Here is a 23,273-nt window from a genome sequence, read left to right as displayed (position 1 = left end):
CACACTTTTGTTTACTATTTTGGGTTTTTAGTGTTTTGAGATTTAGATGTTATGATATCAATGTTATGAAATTCAACATTATGAAATTTCAATGTTATGAAGTAGACACACACACACACACACACACACACACACATATATATATATATATATATATATATATATATATATATATATCTTAGATTGTTATATATATTATTTTGCATTTAAAAAATGGAGCTATATTTTTGACTAACCATCTACTAAAATTAATTTTTTGATGTGTGAAATACATAAAGAAAACAACTGCTAAGAAGCGAAGCCTTCTTGAAATGTATTAACCATCTTTGTAACTGGAAACATGGATATGTTTAATTTAAGTTTTAGCCTTTGATGGACATATAGCATTGATTGTTACATAAGTGCTACATCTGTTTTTAAGGATTAATTCATGTTTTTAAAAGTTCAATGTCAACAGAGTCAGTGACCATAATTTATCAACTTATCTTATATGTGACTATTTAGTTGAAAAATAATCAAAAAAATTCTTACCGTGCCACCTGGCATTTCACAACAGCTCTCCTGAGATGCCAGTTTTGGGTCACAATAAATTAATAAACGTTGAAGCTCTATCTGTTTTAGAAATAAAATAAAGTTTGATTTTTAGCTCCAGTCAGATGTATCACATCTGATTTTAATTCTCTGCAAAAACATAAATTTAAATTTTAAAAAAGGATGAAATGCATTGTAATAATAGTTAAAACAGTAGACTAATAAGGAAAAAAAAAGAAAAGAAAAGAAAAGAAATCAGCAAAATTCTTGCCATTAAACTTCTTTAGTTATATCAGGTTAAATGTATTCATCCTATCTATTTAAAGGACTTCAGCAGAGCTGAAAATCATTTAAAAATACAGGCATTATGGATATATAAAAAAAAAAGTAATTTGTCATATGACAGAAGTCAAACAATACACAGACAACCCCTATAATTAAAACAGTATAAAAAGTATGCAATCAAAATGTTTTTATGTAATCAAAATGTCCTTATAAATAATCACTTATTAAATTAACCTGAATACAAACACGTATGCAGAAAACATGCAGAAAAAGCAAACTACAATAGATCTGATCTTAATTTCAATCCACTTAAAACAAAGATAGTTTCATTTAAGTCTGTTGGCATTTGAATGTAATTGCCACAAAAGTTCTTTGTCCTCAAGCTTGGTTTCCCAAGCTTATTTTGAAGTGTTTCCTCCTTTCTAAATTACAAAATAGAAAACTTAAAATTCAAACAGAGTGAATTATGTTTAAGTGCATTGTTAGGATGTTTTATATAACTATCATAAACATTTTTGCAAATCTTTTTCTGTATTGGTCTCTCACTTTTCCCCACACAAAACATTCACAAGACATTCAGTTTGCTAAATAAACTTCAACTGAGGTGTTACACTCAATATGGACATCCAATGATTCTGATATGTCCAATACATCCTCATACTTAGACAGCTAGTTTTTTGAAAAATAATGTTCAGAATCATATTAACTATTGTTTTAAATTTGAACTGAATGCATAATGGCCCTAAAAGAATTTGTACTCATGAAGTATGAAAACATCATCATTTCAATTACATTATATTTTGCATTCCTAAATGTAAGAATAAAATCCTCATAATTTAGTATATTTGCAAATATGTGCTTCCTCTCATTTTTGTATACATTTTCTATATTTTGTTTCAAATGGTAGTCACATTCATGTAACTTTTGAAATTAATTTGTACAGCTCAATGTTGAAAACTTTGTCCTTGGTAAAGCGTCTGGATAATTGAGGCAAGTGGCCCTTTACAAGGCTAACTTTCTGTTATAAGGATGCCCAATGCTGAAATGTAGGTATGAGTTAGAAAAGTGGGCTTTTTCTAAAAATGTATATTGATGACAACCTTGTTAAAAAATCTTTATTAAGTCTCACATCTATAAAGTCAATTAAATCTTTAATTTTGTTATATGTAAACTTTATATATATATATATATATATATATATATATATATATATATATATATATATTTATATATATCTATATTGTTTTGGTCAACTGGAAGTGCAGGGTAGTTGAATGTCTGATTTATTAAATGGATGTTATGCTGAATGTGTGCTTTATCGAAAAAGGTAAGTGGGATGTATACCAGCCTGGCATGTGTTTGTGCAAATGTGTGGGGGGTAAATCTAGAGTAAGGGGTTAGTTTAAGTGTGTGTGCAGTTGTGAGAGTTTAGGGTTAGGGTCAAAGTCATGTTAGGGGACAAATTTAGTGTTTGCGTGTGTGTGTGTGTGTGTGTGTGTGTGTGTGTGTGTGTGTGTGTGTGTGTGTGTGTGTGCATGCATGCATGTGTGTGTGTGTGTGTGTGTGTGTGTGTGTGTGTGTGTGTGTGTGTGTGTGTGTGTGTGTGTGTTTAGTGTTCAAGCTGTCTTGTTTACTGGTACTGTCAAGTGGAGGACCTTTCAAAGTTAAGATGCACATTACGGTTAAGGGCAGGGTTAGGGCAGGGTTTAGCTGTATTATTAAGATGGAACAGAGGTGTGAAGCATTAGACTGTCTCTTCAATTTATAACTTAGTACATAGAAGATTCCTTCCAATTTACATTTTTTATTGTCAGCCTTGGACTTGTGCTTTCTACAGCTCATTCATTTGGTTTACCTGGTTTGTCATTTGTTTAGTGCTTTTTGGTTTACCAGATTCCTTCCAATAGCTTGGAATTAACTTTCAGTGATTAAATATGAAAGCCACCATCATATTTATGCTACAATTCCAAAAAAAGTCTGTAGTAGAGACCTGTAGATTGGATGGTTAAATCTCCATTTCACTAAAAGCCAGTATTCTTTCATTTCGGTAAGCCAACATTACTACACACTGAGGAAGGCTTCAAAATTATGCCGAAACCGGTCTGTCTTGATGTGATAATTTTAAAATAAAGTTACACTTTATACACTTTGGTGCTGGCTTTTTGTCTGCTTGATGTAAAAGGGTAGGGTCCATTGCAAGCAGTAAAACAATTTAAAAAAGGCAAACGATGACAAGGTAGGCAGGAGTAAGTGTTGTGCTTTATGAAAACATATATTTTCTACTGTCCCTCTGTAATCATTTGTGGTGTTCACAAAGTCTCCCATTTATTCTTTACACCAAGTAAAGCCTCAGAGCCACAGGGTTAGCAACATGGTCATGCCAAAAACTAAGTTTTCCCTTTGCCCTAGCAAAGACTGTACTAGATGTTCCTGCCAGATAAAATAGGGGTATAAGCCAAAAGTGTGAGGATAATAATAGTGTCGAATGTCCGATTGCTGCAATAATTTATAAACAGTGTCACCAATGAATGTGAACCTGGGGGAAATGTTAACCTGCATCCTATCTTTGAGTACCAAAGTGCACCTAGTTTGTCCTCTATCTAACCATGGGACTAGGACCAAGTTAAATTTCCCTCTTACTGCTCTGAAAAGGTAGGTGAGCTGTAAGAGTTTGATGTAGGCTTCTAATGCGGGTAGGCTCATCCTTGTTAGACCAATGGTTAGACCACAGCTGAAGATAAAAATGGAATATGGAATAATCCACGTCAGGAAATAAATCACTTGCAGCTTCACAGTAGTGCCCTTTATAAAACCAAAAGTTGTAACTGAGATGTAGTAGTCAAGGTGGGAAACGGTTCACTTGCAGTTTCACACCACTTTATTAAACAAGAGTAAGCGTTTTCGCGATCTAAGTCTGCTGATCGCTTCTTCAGACTCATAAAAACAGTTAAAACATTGATATTTAAAATATGGTTCAACCAATGAAAACACAAATAGAACTATGACATAGACTAATTAAAATTGCATACATCAGTACATTAATTTGCCTTATATTTGCATAAGATGAAATAAAATATACATATAACAGACACATTTTCTGTAATAATCCATATTACTTAATGTTTTAGTGGTCTGGATTTTAAAAAAGGTTTCAAGGAAACAACATTATTCAATCCAGGAGACCTATCTGCCTGATGTAGTAAAATCCATCTTTCTTCTGCTTCCTCGACCTTATTCCTTATATCACCTCCCCTCTTACTTTTATTTATTATTTCTAAAACCATGAAATTAAAAATGTTTCTTATCTTCTTCTTCCACATGTTTTGCTAAAGCACTTGTGTCTTTTTTATTTCTTATATCTCTAAGGTGTTCAAGGATACGTTCCTTTAGACACCTATTGGTTTTGCCTATATAAAAGGCATGACAGACAGTGCAAAAGCTGAAATAAACCAAATTTTGTGTTCTGCAGTCAGCATAAAAATCTATATCAATTATAAATCCTAGTGTAGGATGTTTATATGTAGATTTATTATATAAATAGTCACATGCTGTACAATTTCGGCAAGGAATAGTCTCCTGCCTATCAGATAGGATCATTCTTTCATTGTTTCTGGATTTATAACAGAGTTGCCTTTTTAAGGACCTCTTATTTCTAAAAGAAAAGCTGGGTCTATCTTCTAACATTTCTCTCAAGTCAGGATCCGACAATAAAACATTCCAATTCTTCTCAAAAATATTACAGAACCTTCTGATGTCACTTGAATAAGTTAAAGGGAATCTAACTTTAAAATCATGACCTTCTTTGCTTTTAACATCTTCTATAGTATTTGAGAAGAGCGGTTTACATCTCCCATCCCTATTTTCAAAGGTATATTTAGAGCTTTCATTTATGTCTTTCTTACTATAACTTCTGTTTAAGAAGTCTTTCTCTAATATAGTCATTGTCTTCACAAAGCCTTCATCTGTATTATGTAAGCGGCTTATTCTCATATATTGTCCTTTCACTACATTTTTGTGTACAAATGTTGGATGCATACTAGTCTTATGTAAGATACTATTTCTCCATGTAGAGTTTCTATACATCCCTGTTGTAAGTTCATCTAATGCTGTCTTCTTAACCAAAACATCTAGGATCTCAATAGAGTCCCTGGAATGTTGACTAGTGAATCTTAAAAATTCAGTGGTGCTATGTAAGTACTCCACCATCTCTTGCAACTCTTCACTAGTACCATCCCATAACAGGAAGACGTCATCTACAAAACGTATATACCATACAATTTTGCCAGCATATTTATTGCTAGCACTTAATACATGATCTTTTTCCCATGCAGCCAATGCTAAGTTGCCGTAGCTGTTAGCACAAGCCGTGCCCATTGCTACACCAAAAGCAAAAGGAAGCTACACAAACCTCAATCCTTCCATTTGTGTTAAAGAAGGCGTTGCCAATAAGGGACAGGTCGAGCAGCAGGAATCAAAGAGGGAGAACACGATTACAGCAGAGAGAACGAGTGACTCCTGCATATATGAACACCAGGAGCAAGAACCAACAAAAAACTTGGTAATTAATATATCTAGCTTTTCTTTAACTGATGCACAAGCCTCGTTGTTAAATAGAGGCCTGAACTTTATTCCAGCACAGAAAACAGTATTAACTGATTTATTAAAAGAGCTGAAGTTATTTTCTCGTAACCTAACACTTAAAACCATGTTTAAATGAAATGTATTTGATAATATGTTTAAACAACCTAGTGCCTTTGTACCCAAGATACATCCCACAGTTGAAACTTTCACTAATGTGTGTGAGCATGAAATTAGAGAGATGCATGCTAAAAATCTTCCACCTAGATTTTATAACTTGAGTAAATCAGAAACTGAAGCACTGTCAGAACTAAAGGATTCTCACAGCATTGAAATTAGGCCCACTGACAAGGGGGGCAGTGTAGTAGTAATGGATAAGGTTTTTTATTACAAGAAAATGATGGAACTTTTGAATGATACAGATACTTATGTTGAACTAAATGAGAGACAAGTACAAGGTATAATTGACAGGATATCTGTGTATATTTTTGACTTATTGATTACTAATTATGTATCAGAGGAATTGTTTGACTACTTTCAGATAGAACATCCAACTATACCCATTATTTATGGTCTACATAAAATTCACAAAGACATCACACAACCCCCTATGAGACCTATTGTAGCCAGTAAAGGATGGGCCACAGAAGCCATCTCAATTTATATTGAACAAAATTTACAAATAGTCCTAAAATCATGTGAGACTATACTAAGGGATACAAAGGCATTTCTATGACTGTTATGTAATAAGACCAGGAATATTAATAGAAATTACATGTTTGTGACAATGGATGTCACTTCACTGTTCACAGTGATACCGAATAAATGGGGTATTGAGAAAATACGTGATATTCTGACCTTGAAACAAGTTTTTCAAAGCACTAAGATTAATTTGATATGTGAGTTGCTTGATATTGTCCTAGAAAATAATGTCTTTATATTCAATGACAAGTTTTATCTACAGAAAGTTGGTGTAGCAATGGGCACAGCTTGTGCTAACAGCTACGCCAACTTAGCATTGGCTGCATGGGAAAAAGATCATGTATTAAGTGCTAGCAATAAATATGCTGGCAAAATTGTATGGTATATACGTTTTATAGATGATGTCTTCCTGTTATGGGATGGTACTAGTGAAGAGTTGCAAGAGATGGTAGAGTACTTACATAGCACCACTGAATTTTTAAGATTCACTAGTCAACATTCCAGGGACTCTATTGAATTCCTAGATGTTTTGGTTAAGAAGACAGCATTAGATGAACTTACAGCAGGGATGTATAGAAAATCTACATGGAGAAATAGTATCTTACATAAAACTAGTATGCATCCAACATTTGTACACAAAAATGTAGTGAAAGGACAATATATGAGAATAAGCCGCTTACATAATACAGATGAAGGCTTTGTGAAGACAATGACTATATTTGAGAAAGACTTCTTAAACAGAGGTTATAGTAAGAAAGACATAAATGAAAGCTCTAAATATACTATTGAAAATAGGGATGGGAGATGTAAACCACTCTTCTCAAATACTATAGAAGATGTTAAAAGCAAGGAAGGTCATGATTTTAAAGTTAGATTCTCTATAACTTATTCAAGTGACATCAGAAGGTTCTGTAATATTTTTGAGAAGAATTGGAATGTTTTATTGCCGGATCCAATGACTATATTTGAGAAAGACTTCTTAAACAGAGGTTAAAGTAAGAAAGACATAAATGAAAGCTCTAAATATACCATTGAAAATAGGGATGGGAGATGTAAACCACTCTTCTCAAATACTATAGAAGATGTTAAAAGCAAGGAAGGTCATGATTTTAAAGTTAGATTCCCTATAACTTATTCAAGTGACATCAGAAGGTTCTGTAATATTTTTTGAGAAGAATTGGAATGTTTTATTGCCGGATCCTGACTTGAGAGAAATGTTAGAAGATAGACCCAGCTTTTCTTTTAGAAATAAGAGGTTCTTAAAAAGGCAACTCTGTTATAAATCCAGAAACAATGAAAGAATGATCCTATCTGATAGGCAGGGGACTTTTCCTTGCAGAAATTGTACAGCATGTGACTATTTATATAATAAATCTACATATAAACATCCTACACTAGGATTTATAATTGATATAGATTTTTATGCTGACTGCAGAACACAACATTTGGTTTATTTCAGCTTCTGCACTGTCCTTCATGCCTTTTATATAGGCAAAACCAATAGGTGTCTAAAGGAACGTATCCTTGAACACCTTAGAGATATAAGAAATAAAAAAAGACACAAGTGCTTTAGCAAAACATGTGGAAGAAGAAGATAGGAAGCATATTTTTAATTTCATGGTTTCAGAAATAGTAAATAAAAGTAAGAGAGGAGGTGATATAAGGAATAAGGTCGAGGAAGCAGAACAAAGATGGATTTTACTACTTTAGGCAGATAAGTCTCCTGGATTGAATAATGCTGTTACCTTGAAACCTTTTTTAAAATCCAGACCACTAAAACATTAAGTAAAACATTAAGTAATATGGATTATTACAGAAAATGTGTCTGTTATACGTATATTTTATTTCATCTTATGCAGAATATAAGGCAAATTAATGTACTGATGTATGCAATTTTAATTAGTCTATGTCATAGTTCTATATGTGTTTTCATTGGTTGAACCATATTTTAAATACCAATGTTTTAACTGTTTTTATGAGTCTGAAGAAGCGATCAGCTGACTTAGATTACGAAAGCGCTTACTCTTGTTTAATAAAGTGGTGTGAAACTGCAAGTGAACCGTTTCCTACCTTGACTACTACATCTCAGTTACAACTTTTGGTTTTATAAAGGGCACTACTGTGAAGCTGCAAGTGATTTATTTCCTGACGTGGATTATTTCATTTTCATCTTCAGTTGTGGTCTAACCATTGGTCTTTTCATTTTTTTCGCTTGAGGTGTATACCAGGCGTTTATCCAGCTTTTGTTTTCTTTCACGTGTGTCATCCTTGTTAGACCCATAGAAGTTACCTAGTATTACTAGGACAAAGGGGTCCTCATATTCCAGCTTTACCTTTAGTCTCTTGGATAACATTCCAACCTAGCACTTTATTAAGAAGAATCACCACCTTCTTCTTTGCAGTATCCCATTGACATTCCAGCTTACTAAAGTCAGATTAGAACCTTTATCCTCTAACCTTGAATCATTACCCTTACCTAACCCATGATAATGATGACAATGATGACTTAAAGATTAGAACAGATAAATTAGAGCTAAACTTTAATAGAGAGACGAGTAGAAAAGTAAGTGTGAACATAGAGAATGGGTACTGATGGAGTGATCCAAGTCAGAGGATCCTGCAGCCTGACCCTCTATATGTTCCCCTATAGGGTGCGTTACTATCCTGAAAATAGTAATGATAAAAGCAAAAGCCAGTTACTTAAGCTCACTCTTCTGGCAGGTGTAATAATCCATATCATCACGAAACACTGAATGCAAAAACATGAACAGACAAAAAAACAGTAACTTCTATTCCAATATTATAAGTTAGGTAGTATGTGGATTTAGTACAACTAGTTAATATTTAATGACACATTATTGTATCAAACTATCCATTAAAGAACTTGGAGCACTCTATACAAATATTGGTAATGAACTCAGCAGGGTAGCATACCCCACCAGCAAACAAAGGGGCCACACACCATGGATATGCAATACATAATTCAGTAAACAGTCCTTCATGGTCACTGAACCTCAAGATATTGAACCAGGACATATTCTTATCATCACAAGCACCTTAGCTGGCTTCTGACCCAAACTTTTCAGAACATACAACATCGATAGACCCTGGCTTAAGAAAATTCATGAAGCTAGAGGAACTATTAATAAAGAAGAGACATCAATTGAAATCAGTTCATCTAAGGAAAGTTCCTACTGTAATTTTATAATATTTACTATTTCCTCAAGTTGAATTTCAGGTGTAGAAAAAGAGTTATCCTGGAAGGGTCACCCAGTGGGGAACTTGCCAAGGGGTTGTATCTTTTATGAGTTGGAAGAGGTGAGGAGTAAAGTCCATCATTTGATCTGTCCCTTGGATTGTCCATGTGATCATCCAGAGACATCTTTGCCCTTCTTGTTAGTTGGTAGCTTGCTTGGAGAGGTAGATTCTGGTCTATCCATTTTCTTAGTGTTGTAGGCTCCCTGCATTGTCCTGGTTACCACTTCAACAAAAGAAGTGATGGAGCCCTTTGTTAGATTGACTAAAGACCAATCCACTTCCACTGAGTCCTGGAAGGCCCTTTGGCAATCCACTTGAGTAATGAATAAAGTTGCTGTGAATCTTAATTGTTTTCAAAGACCCAGTTCCCAAATGTGATGTAAAATTGGGCCAGCTTTTCAGGTGGTGGTGCTGTGGTAGCGTTGTCGCCTCACAGTAAGAAGTCCTGTTCGATTCTCAGCTAGAGCATCTTCTGTATGGAGACATGCATGAATAGGCGTACCTTCGTTGAAGGTTGTGCATCAGGGCCAGCAACTCGGCATGTAAAAATCTACTGCCAATCATTAGCGGACCAGAGTTCCACTGTGGCGACCCCTAACTAGGAAAAGCCGAAAGACACAAACAAACTGTAGTCATGAGCAACCCTTACAATGTGCCCAGCAATTCTGAAATTATTCCCAAGCTCATGAATTTTGGGCAGAGCTGCCTCCTCTATGCAATATTATGAAATGTCATGGGTTGTTGAGGTTTCTTAATCTGAACAAAATTCTGTGGATCCATTCAATTATTGGAGATGTGTTAAGCCCAAGAACCTTTGCCAACACAATTTTAAAACTGCAGGGGCTTCAGACTTTCTGCATTTTTGGGCAAGAAATGATGCACATATTGTTTCTCTGGGCATGATTCTTCAGGTCTTTAAGCTTGTTTTCCATCTGCAGAGCATGTGTTTGGAGGTTTTGTATTGATTTCGAGTGCAAGTTTGTTATGACCCTTTACTCAGTCAACTTGCCTTACTGTTGTTATAACAATTGATTTATGGCTTGGAACTGATGGTCGTGCTTAGCAGTCACTGATTTAATATGTCAGATACCCACAGTTACTCTCTTCATAATGTCTGTTAAAGCTTCTATTGAAGCTTGGATAACTTATGATTTGCTTGATCCCTGGGGGACCCTGCCTGCCATTTTGATTTACTTTGAGATGACACCATTGATTGTGAGTGGGTGAAAACATTGGCAGAAGGCTGAATGGTGGATTTCAAGACTGCTCTATCCCTCCACTGCACTGGAGAAAGTTTGACAAGTCTCTTTCCAAAACATGTGAGGTTAATTATGGCACAGCACTCACATTTTTTGCTAAAACCATACTATATGTGAGAAGAGCTCAATAAAAGGCATACGACTCCACAGAAGTTGCTGTGCGTGCCTCCCTATATTTCTGATAACTATTCATTTATTCATTGAGTAGCAAAGAAGACTTTCTATTTAAATATATCAACTAAATGTGATACTAAAAATATTATTTATTTAGCGGATGTATGGAATGTCTGTCTTTCAAGCTGGAGAAGAGTAATAGGAGACTAAACAATAAAATTGGTGAACACTACTCTGAAATGCAACATAAAACTGAGACAAATGCACATATACAACAAGAGGGTAAAAACATATAAAACCAAAATAATGCAAAATAATGCAGTGTACACAGAAAGGAGGGGATATGGGTGGATTTAAAGGCTTAGAGATGGCTAATTTCTTGGTCTGAATGATTTTTGTAGTATAACTTATAAAACCTACACAAAATAAGGATGCTAAGAAATTAATTTTGATTCCATCTCATGTTACTAGTTTCAAAGTGAATTATTTTAATTGGTTCTTTCTTGAAGATCTCATAAAGGTAGCATGTATATTTAGGAACTGCTATACTGTTGTAAACTTAAGGGTCAATGGTATTTTAAAATGTTTTAACCATTTTGTTTTTAAAATTGATTGCTGAATGCCTTATGTTTAAGTTTTACTTTGATATAAACATCATTTGACCCTTTGATTTTATAGTACTTGAGAAAGTACATGGGGTACAAATGTTTGTGTGTGCTCTTGTAGTAATAAATGATTGTCATTGTTCTTTAGAGATAGTGTTCACATCTGTTGTTACTTTTTTCCATTTCTCTCAGGATTTGTCCATTTTGAGCTACCTGTTTTATTTGGAGTGTATATCCCCTACAAATAGTGTCTAATGACTACATTCCTTAACTTTCTGTCTTTGCCTTGCAAACAGAAATATGTTATTTTTCCATCTGTCAAGTCCCTTTCTGGAAGATGGCAGAGTGCCTGTCGTGCATTGAGGTCCTTCGATTTTCATGTTGCAGTATTTCATCTGTTGGGTTTTCCTCTCTTGCTACCCAAATGTCTGGCCAGTATACAAACGCTTTTAGGCACTGCTAGATGCATAGGACATCTGACACTGGCCCAGGGAACATGGGCCATAAAAGTGACATCTGCATGTACCTTTCCTCAGAACTGAATGCCCCAGTTGGACCCAGTCTCAGGGAGCTCTATAGGCTCTATGCCATCCAGGAAAGGACAGTTCAGATGAAGAGAAGGGAGGAGGTGGGAGAGAATGAGTACAGGATACACAAGGTGTTACTGCACTTCATTTCCTTACTGTCATCCACTTCCAATCCACATCCTGTCTGTAAAACTAATTTCAGTGTCAATGTGTAGTCCATTTTTGGCATGTCAATTGGTTTTGCTTCTAGATTTCAACAAAGCTGTTCTGGACAATACAAGCTGACCAGCTCAACACAAGACAACAAGTAGCTTATTGTGCCAGGACTGTTGGACTTTATGACAGACTCATAATCATTACAAACATAGGTATGTGATGCAGGCTGGAGGAGGCTATGCACATTTTTTTTTACATTAGTCAGTGTGGCATGTCATGTAGAAGTCTTGGTTAGCTTTAGGAATGATTATATAGATGTCTTGGTTAGCTTTAGGAATGATCATGTAGAAGTCTTGGTTAGCTTTAGGGAATGATCATGTAGAAGTCTTGGTTAGCTTTCGGGAATGGTCATGTAGAAGTCTTAGTTATCTTTAGGGAATTATCATGTAGAAGCCTTGGTTAGCTTTAAGGAATGATCATGTAGAAGTCTTGGTTAGCTTTACGGAATTATCATGTAGAAGCCTTGGTTAGCTTTAAGGAATGATCATGTAGAAGTCTTTGTTAGCTTTAGGGAATTATCACGTAGAAGCCTTGGTTAGCTTTAAGGAATGATCATGTAGAAGTCTTGGTTAGCTTTAGGGAATGATCATGTAGAAGTCTTGGTTAGCTTTAGGGAATGCTCATGTAGAAGTCATGGTTAGATTTAGGGAATGGTCATGTAGACATCTTGGTTAACTTTAGGAATGATCATGTAGTAGTCTTTGTTAGCTTTAGGGAATGATCATGTAGAAGTCTTGGTTAGCTTTAAGGAATGCTCATGTAGAGGTCTTGGTTAGCTTTAGAGAATGCTCATGTAAAAGTCTTGATAAGCTTTAAGGAATGATCATGTAAAAGTCTTGATTAGCTTTAGGGAATGATCATGTAGAAGTCTTGGTTAGCTTTAGGAATGATCATGTAGAAGTCTTGGTTAGCTTTAGGAATGATTATATAGACGTCTTGGTTAGCTATAGGAATGATCATGTAGAAGTCTTGGTTAGCTTTCGGGAATGGTCATGTAGAAGTCTTTGTTAGCTTTAGGGAATTATCATGTAGAAGCCTTGGTTAGCTTTAAGAAATGATCATGTAGAAGTCTTTGTTAGCTTCAGGGAATTATCATGTAGAAGCCTTGGTTAGCTTTAAGGAATGATAATGTAGAAGTCTTGGTTAGCTTTAGTGAATGATCATGTAGAAGTCTTGGTTAGCTTTAGGGAATGCTCATGTAGAAGTCTTGATAAGCTTTAAGGAATGTTCATGTAGAAGTCTTGATTAGCTTTAGGGAATGATCATGTAGAAGTCTTGGTTAGCTTTAGGGAATAATCATGTAGAACTCTTGGTTAGCTTTAGGGAATGCTCATGTAGAAGTCTACGTTAGCTTTAAGGAATGATCATGTAGAAGTCTTGGTTAGCTTTAGGGAATGATCATGTAGAAGTCTTGGTTAGCTTTAGGGAATGATCATGTAGAAGTCTTGGTTAGCTTTAGGGAATGATCATGTAGAAGTCTTGGTTAGCTTTAGGGAATGATCATGTAGAAGTCTTGGTTAGCTTTAGGGAATGATCATGTAGAAGTCTTGGTTAGCTTTAGGGAATGATTATGTAGATGTCTTGGTTAGCTTTAGGAATGATCATGTAGAAGTCTTGGTTAGCTTTAGGGAATGATCATGTAGAAGTCTTGGTTAGCTTTAGGGAATGATCATGTAGAAGTCTTGGTTAGCTTTAAGAATGATTATATAGATGTCTTGGTTAGCTTTAGGTATGATCATGTAAAAGCCTTGGTTAGCTTTAGGAATGATCACATAAAAGTCCTGGTTAGCAATATTTCAAAGGTACTGTTTATGATGTGCATGTGTTTCCGGTTTTGTTTTACAGAACCTGCACTTTTCTGCCTCTTCCACTTTTGATATAAACTTTGTACTACAACATGTGCTTAGTCAATTATCATCGGCCATTGTTATTAGCTTTTTATCATTCAGTTCAAATTCACCTCTCCTTAACCTTTCCTGTGTAAACTGTTGGTCATCATGAGGTTGCCCTATCAGTTTTCTATACTCCCTACTGTATTTGTAGACTTTCCAATTTTCTTTCCTTTTATTCTGGTCCTTTTCTTTATATTCTTTTTTTTTTTTTTTTGCTTTGCTGCTTTCAGTTGCTATATGTGTTTTGTCTACTTGTGGTTTGATTTCTATTCCTACCACTTTCCAAAATGATTCAGCTAAACTTTGCAAAGATATCATCTTAGACTACTACTTTAATCTTCATGCTTTAGATATACAGTAGCAATTCATAATCACTTCCTTATCTTCAAAAGTGCACTTTATTGCCTTTATGCCTCCTGCTTGGTTTATCTACTTGCTTTTTGTGGACTACTACTTCCTTCTAGCACAGGGAGCTACTTATCTCCTGAGCTCAGCGGTAGAACTGTTTCCACATTCTATGGATTCTACAATGACTTTATTACTAGTCCTGGAACTAGTGCACACACCAACAGTGGGCCCTTTTTATCATGGGACATTTAGACCCAGTCTTAATTTTTATTTTCTGACCTGGCTTTTAACCATGATATAAAAAATATAGTCTGTATAGCAGTATTATTTTGGTGAAACTTTGTAAAAACAAGGTCCTCCATGAGAAGCTCACCAAGACTTGAGGATGAATTCAGTTCTGGCAATACTAATCTTCTTTTCTTACTGATTACATACCTACATTTAGAGTTCTCTCTCCATTTGGACTGTACTATGAACATTCTGTGATGCTGGCACACATTTGCTTTTCTCTACTACATTGTCATTGCAAAAAATAGTTCAGACGGGTTTGAGCTTCTTTAAATATGGCAGAGGAACAGATAATATTTGCCAATTATACTAATAAAGTGATCAGCTGCAGTACAACCTCCCATTGTTAAGGGCTCTGTTGTATCTCTGTGGTGGTAGCAGGAACAGTGTGTTTGTATCAGTATGATGGTGTGCACTGAATGTAGTCTGGGAAGTACAGTTGTATTACTTTATTAAATCTACTGTTGTGAGTGGTTTCCAGTATAGCATATGTGCTGTTTCTCAGCTGAACAGCATATCATTTGGATGCAGTAACCAGCTCCATGGCTTTATATTTATTTGTGGCTTAACCATGGGCATAGCCCTGTCCATGTTTTACCTTGTGTACATACTAACTTCTGTGATTCATATACATTTAAATAACACAAGATACTGATGCTCATCAGTTGCATATCTACTGTATGCCTGAGCTCCCATGTACCATAGTTTGTACAGGCACTCTAGAAAGGTGTTCTGAATCATGTGCAATTATAGCATCTGTTTTGGACCACTTTGATCACTTAATAGTACTGCATACTTGCAGATCATGTTCATAAATCTGGTTAATCTAAAACAAGTTCTAAGAGTCTTCACATATAACTGCAAATTTTAATGACATTAAAGGTCAGGAAAGCCAGAAATAAAAGAAAATGATTTAACAATATAACACTGGCATGCAGCACGTTATATTCTATTGTGTGAAACTCTGCTCAGGGTATAAACATACATATTTTAATACATGAGTTTGCTTTTGAAATTACAAGTAATGCATAATTTTGGAAAGATTACTTTATCAATGAGGAACCAGTTTTGAATTTATAACCAAACTTTTTCTTAATACCCATTTGACATTATATATATAGCAATGTATTTTCATAAGCTTGCATTTTAAATAAAAACGTGTAACTTACATCTACTGGTTTGCCATCTTGAACCTGAGTTGCAATTAGAGTTTTTCCCCGAAAGTCAATGATGTCTGTATCCCCAATATGTCTTCTTTCAATCAATTTGCAGTCTACATAGACAGAAATAATTCTGGACTGTACAGAGATGGCAAGCTTGTGCCACTGGCGGTCAAACAATTGGTGCAGTTCACGACTTTGCAAGGTGTAGTGTAATGTATTTCTCTGGAGGTCTTTGGCTATAAACTCCACAACTTTCTTTGCTCCATCAACAATAATAGAAATCTGAAAGAAAATAACAGTTGGTTTAACTTGTTAAACTGTATTAAATAACCCTTAATAAGGTATTCTCAAATGGTCTCATCAGTATCAACTGACATTAATACCAAGTAATTATCTGAATAATTCAATACTGCAAATAATGACATGCATATTATTACAAAATAGGAGAATGAATTACACTCCACACTGCAGTTACTGATATTCAACCACCACTTAAACTCTTTCATTTTTCAGACTTAATATCCAAAGTTGCACATATGTATGCATGTTGCAACAATACTTTATTACCATTTGCCTCATTACTATATATCAACGTTATTTATTTAAGTAGGTAAAGGGTGACTTAACCTCGTACTTTGCAAATGCCAGATGCTAAATGCCACAAGAAATACTGCTCATCTCATGATATTGGACAACATGCAAGTTCAGAACTTCCCATCCCCATTTCTAACAGTTGTTTTTTCTTGTACATTTAACTCCCTAAGACCATTGACAAATAGGCAAGAGTCAGAGCTTGACGTGGCAGAGTTGAAGATGTTAAGATTTGCACTGGGTGTAACGAGGATGGACAGGATTAGGAATAAGTATATTAGAGGGTCAACCCAAGTTGGAAGGTTTGGCGACAAAGCCAGAGAGGCAAGATTACGTTGGTTTGGACATGTGCTGAGGAGGGATGCAGAGTATATTGGGGAAAAAGAAGCTAAGGATGAAGCTGCCAGGTAACAGGAAAAGAGTAAGGCCTAAGATAAGGTTTATGGATGTGGTGAGAGAGGACATGCAGGTGGTTGGTGTGACACAGCAAGATGCAGAGAACAGGAAAAAATGGAAACAGTTGATCTGCTGTGGTGACCCCTAATGGGAACAGCTGAAAGAAGAAGAAGTAGAAGATTTAACTTCCTAAGACCCATCTGTAACACTCTAACTTATCTGGCTAATTCTATACATGAAGATCATTTTTATCCTCACTGAGATCAGCACAGATTTATATACTCAAAGCATTTCAAATGGCATTGCACATCACTTTTATGTTAGTTCAAACAATGGATTTCTGTTGCATTTCAGCTTACCTAAGAAACTATAAACATATTATGCTTTCAACATAATGCTCTATAACCCCTACCAGATAAAGATCAGTGAAGTCAACTGCCTTTCAAACATGTCTAATGACCATTGTCTTACTACCTCTAAAAGGACATTTCACATTCATGGAAGTTCCTTGAGTTGATGCACTGGCATGTCCTAAACTCTTTTTAGAACAATAAGCCTTTCTGTTACTGGGTACACTTTACAAATCTAACCTGCATTAGGCCACTCAGGATTTTGATTCGGGATGGTTTACATGTTATAACTAAACAGAGATGTAATATGCTCTCAATTTTCCAACTTTGTACAGAAATTCCTTAAACTTAACATTAAGAGGAAAATAATTATTTATTTGAAAAATATGTACAATACTTCTTAACACTTTAAATATCAACCCGCCCCGCAGTCCATATTTCTGTCAGATATGCATTTTGTCAATCAATTCAGATTTGTAATTCTATAAGCTGTGCATTATTGTTACATTTATGTTCTTTCAAAAGTTTAATGAACACTGCAGTTAGCCTCAAAAATCTAAAAATATTCTAGGCACATCTGTAGTGATCATAGCTTAGCCTCCAGCATGTAGTGTACTCTTAATACTTTATTCTGTTTGTCTTTAAGTTTTTCTTCTCTAAAGCTTTTATGGACAATCCAATCCAAGGCAGGAGTTCACCATCCAATTCTTAATCCTAAACCTATCATGTAAACTTGATATTACCCTTGCGTTTGTTGAAAAAAAAAAACAACAAACAACCTAACAAAATGCCAAAGACTTTCTCCCAGAACCTGTTTACTAATAAAAGTTAAACATTCCATCCAAAATTAAATAAGGACTTCATGAAAACATAATTTCAATTAAAGTCATGCACAATTTGTACAATAACATAATTAAAATCCACATGTTAAATACAAGCAAATAAATAAGAATATTTTACCATCAAACACATTTGAAAATGTACAAAAATTATAATATTATAAATAAAACAAATATTTGTAAATTCTATATTTATACATTCTATAAATATTCTGTAAGTTATAGTTTAGTATCCCTGAACTTTAAAACACTAAAAAAAGAATTTTCATTTAAACCAGGAGGGCGAATGGCTTATAAACATAATTGTCAAGTCAACTTTTTATGTTCCATCCTGGTTTACCATCCTTCACCTGTACTATTAAATAACAAAAATGGTTGAAATCATGTCAGAATATCACATATTTACTTAAACAAGTGTTAAGGAACCTCTACTAAAGAGGGGACTTTCAGTTTTACCTCCATGAAATGATTCATAGGTGTGACAATTTGCCAGGCATACCAAACTACTGATGCTACGATCAAATTAACTCACACAGCCAATAGATTTAGGATATCCTACCACTGTTAATGATGGACCATAACTAATACATTTATAGTACTTACACCTATTGCATGTTTGCATTAATTTTCTCCAGAGCCAGAGCAGGTTTCGCAAGGGCAATCCTGCAAGGATTTCTGGAATCCACTACCTCAATCTTCACCCTTCCTGCGTCCTGAGCTGTGGTACTCTCTCACAGTAAGAATACTGCAACATGAGAATAGAAGGACATAGAATAGTTGTGTAAAATCTTGCCATAACCATAGATGTCCTTCTCTTCCATACTGCAGTATTCCTTCCCTCCCTCCTAACCCCCTGTGTTCATATCTACAGGTCTGTGGGCCTTCACAGAGCCCCTACCAGCACTATGGTCATTTTTGGACAGTCTGTGGCATTCCACCAGTCTGAAGGACATCATTTGGCATCTCCTAGGCTACTGTCGGACTGGGCAGTTAGTTCTGAGGTCTGTGTATGCAGACATTGCATTTAAGTTCCCTGGTTTATGGCCCTACATGTGACATCCCATGCACCACAACATCTGGACTGAAAGCTTTTGTATAGGAGCCGAAGTTTGGGTCACCTGAGGCAGAGGATCCCACAGTAAGAATATTGCAACATGGAAGAGAAGGACATCTATGGTTATGGTAAGATTTTACACAACTATTCTTTAACAAACTTTTTGCATGTCCAAGATGCATGGTGTTGAGCCTCCAGCCCCTGAGTTTGGACATGCACAATAGCACCCAAAAAGCAAATGGCACAGGTTGTCAATGAATCAGGAATAGAACAGCCACAGGATTTATACACTGTTGCACTCCATAACATATGAGCCTCTCTTCAATAGGAAACAAAGGGGCCAGAAGACTTTCTTAAGAATGCAGGAATGAAAGGGTTATTTGGGTAAGAAAGGAAAGACCACTAGACAGAACCTATTGAACCACATAAAAATATATATTCATATAGGGTCTATATCACATAGATGAAGTTCCGTAAATTTGACTACCATATGTATGAACACATATGTCCAAAGTTACAAAACTTTGACGATGTGTAAAAAAATAAAAAAAGGGAAAACAAAATAAAAGGTTGTATGTGGGGGGGCAAGCTCCCCAGCTCCCCCACACCCCCTGCTCTATAAATATACGAACTCTGAGGTCTTTTGACAGTGCAGTAAAGGGAACATTTCCAACAATCGTCAGGTAAGTTCTTTTTATTTTTATTTATTTTTTTTTACAATTGAGGTATGACAACTTTGATCTTATGGTTTCGACCATATCACTTTCTAAGTTGTCATACTTCGACTATGTGATATAGACCCATTCATATATATGTGTATATATATATATATATATATATATATATATATATATATGTATATATATATATATATATATATATATATATATATATATATATATATGTGTGTGTGTGTGTGTGTGGGGGGGTAGGTGTGTCTGCATGTCGTGTGTGTGTGTGTGTGTGTGTGTGTGTGTGTGTGTGTGTGTGTGTGTGTGTGTGTGAGTGTGTGTGTACATATATCTAAATTCTAAACATTGTATATATGTATATATATTTATATATATATATATATATATATATATATATATATATATATATATATATATATATATATATATATATATATATATATATATATATATATATTCTGTATAGATAACTGCGGTGGTGGTGCTGCAGTAGCGTTGTCACCTCATAGCAAGAAGTTGTCTCATTCGATTCTCAGCTAGAGCGTCTTCTGTGTGGAGGCATACGTGAATGGGGCATGCCTTCGTTGAAGGTTGTGCGTCAGGGCAGGTAACCCGGTACGTAAAAATCCACTACCAGTCATTAGCGGACCGGAGTTCCACTGTGGTGACCCCCTAACTGGGAAAAGCCAAAAGACACAAACATATATATTCTGTATAGATAGATAAATAGATATGGATATTTTGTGTTCCTAGATATGGATATATACCATATTTATTTTTATTGTAGAGTAAACATCATGCTTCATTATAATACTTGAGCATTTCAAGTTCTGTCATTTTCAGTTATAGACGTTTTCTTTTCTATATTAGACCTTACTTTTTGATTCAGTAGCAAATTATTAATTCTGTTACTATTTAACGATTTTAGAGCCAAGCAAGAAAGCTCACTAAAGTTTATTAATTCATTGTTAATATGAGAGATAGAATTGTTTAGAGTAGAGACAAAAATAAGTATGTAAACTGGAAACATTTTAATTTAAAAATTTCTTTTAAATTCAGACCAAGATATTAGGAATTTATTTCAGGTAATTTGATAGCGGTTCAATTGCTAAATGCAAATGGTAAGGGAGATAGTGGTCACCCATGCTTCAGACCATTTGTACTACTATTTATTTTGATAAATTTCAGAGTATTGTAGATTGACTATATGTGGAAATGCTTCCACCTTGAGATGGACTAACGAAATTGCGTTCAGTGATGCGCATGTTGTATAGTCAGAGTGACAGTAAAGTTCACTTTGACTTTTGAGAGTTATAACATGCACCCAGGAGTTAATGTATAGGTCTTGAAAAATGTAGTGTAAAATATCAGTCTGCTTGTGATCTGCCTACGCAGTATTATTGCCTATATGGTACAAGCATTTAAGGAGGCATGATTATTAATTGTGAACACAGATGATTAAATGTTAAGGACATTCAATATATTGTGTAAAATAAAGCTGGAAATGCTTCTTTTACAATTTTGGAAAGGACAAGTACAATCATTATGCTTTATGAAGTGTAGCAAGGAGCACATTGCTACTGATTAGAACAACTCTTTGCTGAATGCCACTTAAGTAGCAGAGACACCATGGATGAACTTCTAGCATCCATGAGATGTTTATTCAGACGGGATTCTATGAGGAATACCACCATAGGCAGCTCCCTACTGCATTGGTATATTTAAACAACAGCCAACAACCCTTACTCAGAAAAGTCAGAAACAAAAAAGACTTTGACCCTGACAAATTTCAACAGGAACTTAACTCCTGTAACTGGTCTATTCTAAAACACCTCCCCTTAGAGGAGGCAGTTGCATATTTTAACAACAAATTTCTTGAAATCCTTAATTTGCATGCGCCTGCCTGTTCAAAAAGAACGAAAGCAAAAAAACTGCACCATGGCTTTCTGAAGAGTCTAGACTAAAAATTACCAGTAAAAACAAATTTGGGGCTCTATGGCACTCTACTAAAGACCCCCCAAGATCAAGTTAAATACAGGCAAGCTAGGAATGAAACTAAAAAATTCATTTTAGAAGACAAAAAAACAATGTTATTGTAATTTACAGACAGCAAACCAGAACAATCCTCAGAAGTTCTGGGCAGGTCTGAATAATCTACTTCATCCTGGAAAAACTTCTACCCCTATCCCCACTGCTACCATTGATAACTCCCCCCCCGGATGTTTCAGATAGTTTAACTGTTTCTTTACTGAGACAATTCAAGCCCTAGCTAGCCAATTACCTCCTTGCTCCCCTCGCCCTGAAAGTACCATCCCTATGAACCTACTCTTGTTCAGCTTCGAACCAGTGTCCACTTATCCGCACCTTGATCAAAAAATTAAAACCCACCACACTCTCCACTGATCAACTCCCCGCCGAGTACCTTCAAAAATCAGCTGATGTGATTGCCTACTCAGTATCAATACTAATCAATCATACCATAGCAGAAGTTCCCACCATTTGGAAAACATCCTATGTAATCCCACTACATAAAGGAGGCTCCTCCACTGATTTCTCCAGTTATAGACCAATAGCTATACTCTCTCCACTTGTAAAGATTATAGAAAAATGTATACACAAATAACTCATGCACTACTTAATCTAAAATCATCTCATGGCAGATACCCAACACGGCTTCCATCCATACCACAGCACTACTTCAGCCCTACTAGCTTTTACCAATACCATAAACAATAACCGTAACAATAATCACATATCCTCAGCCCTCTTCTTGGATCTTTCCAAGGCATTCGACATGGTTGACCACCAACTTTTGATTGACACCCTGCAAACTTTCTGTCTAGATTCTAAAGCCCTTCAATGGTTTAAATCCTACCTCAATGGAAGACAGCTCTTTAACCTATTACCAAACACCTTTGGAGTACCACAAGTCTCCATATTAGGGCCCCTGCTGTTTTCCATCTTTATTAAGGACTTGTATACTGTCATCCTAAATGTCAGCTGTATCCAATATGCTGATGACTCCACCCTGATTTGCTCAGCTACATCTCCTACAGATTTATGGTCTGCTACCCAGTCCACCTTTAATACTATAGAAAACTGGCTCTCTCAATGTCGACTTGATACTAAATCCAAAAAAACTAAAATGCTGTTATTCTCACCAACACAAAGGTCTGCTGATTTTACCTTTACCATAAATGCAAATGATGGCACAATAATCTCTCCCGACCCCTCTGCAAAACTATTAGGTGTCATTATTGATAATAATAACCTAAAACATGCCCTACATGTAAACCAATCGATCAAAACCAGCAATAAAATCTAGGGTCACTTCACAGAATAAAAGCCTTCCTAACCCCTCCAGCCAAAGCATTCACCTACTTTCAACACTTCTATATGCATCCCCCCTGCTCTAAACTCGCAACCTGTTATAATCACATTGCCAGGTTTGCCACTGGCCTGCCTTTTAGGACACACCACTGCATCAATCTTAACCAGCTTGGGTTGCTTGAACTACCCAGTCTAATTCAATATAACCTACTAATTATGGCTAACAAAATCCTTTATAATCCGGATAATACTCGG

General features: G+C 35.5%; 1 protein-coding gene across 1 annotated transcript in view; it reads right to left on the bottom strand.

The window, feature by feature from the left end:
• The window catches only part of COL19A1 (collagen type XIX alpha 1 chain), a gene marked incomplete in the record, with an annotated part of 3,251,042 nt that overhangs the window by 2,453,187 nt on the left and 774,582 nt on the right, over positions 1–23,273 (bottom strand). The window contains 2 exon segments of the mRNA XM_044063894.1: positions 532–612; positions 15,773–16,048. Of these exon segments, the coding sequence (XP_043919829.1) occupies positions 532–612; positions 15,773–16,048 (357 nt within the window).

The sequence above is a fragment of the Protopterus annectens genome, chromosome 2.part2, assembly GCF_019279795.1.
Source record: "Protopterus annectens isolate FY-2018-M chromosome 2.part2, PAN1.0, whole genome shotgun sequence".
In the NCBI taxonomy this organism is placed as follows: Eukaryota; Metazoa; Chordata; order Ceratodontiformes; family Protopteridae; genus Protopterus; species Protopterus annectens.
The sequence above is the reverse complement of the archived record's forward strand: the minus strand, read 5'-3'. Positions and strand labels throughout refer to the sequence as shown.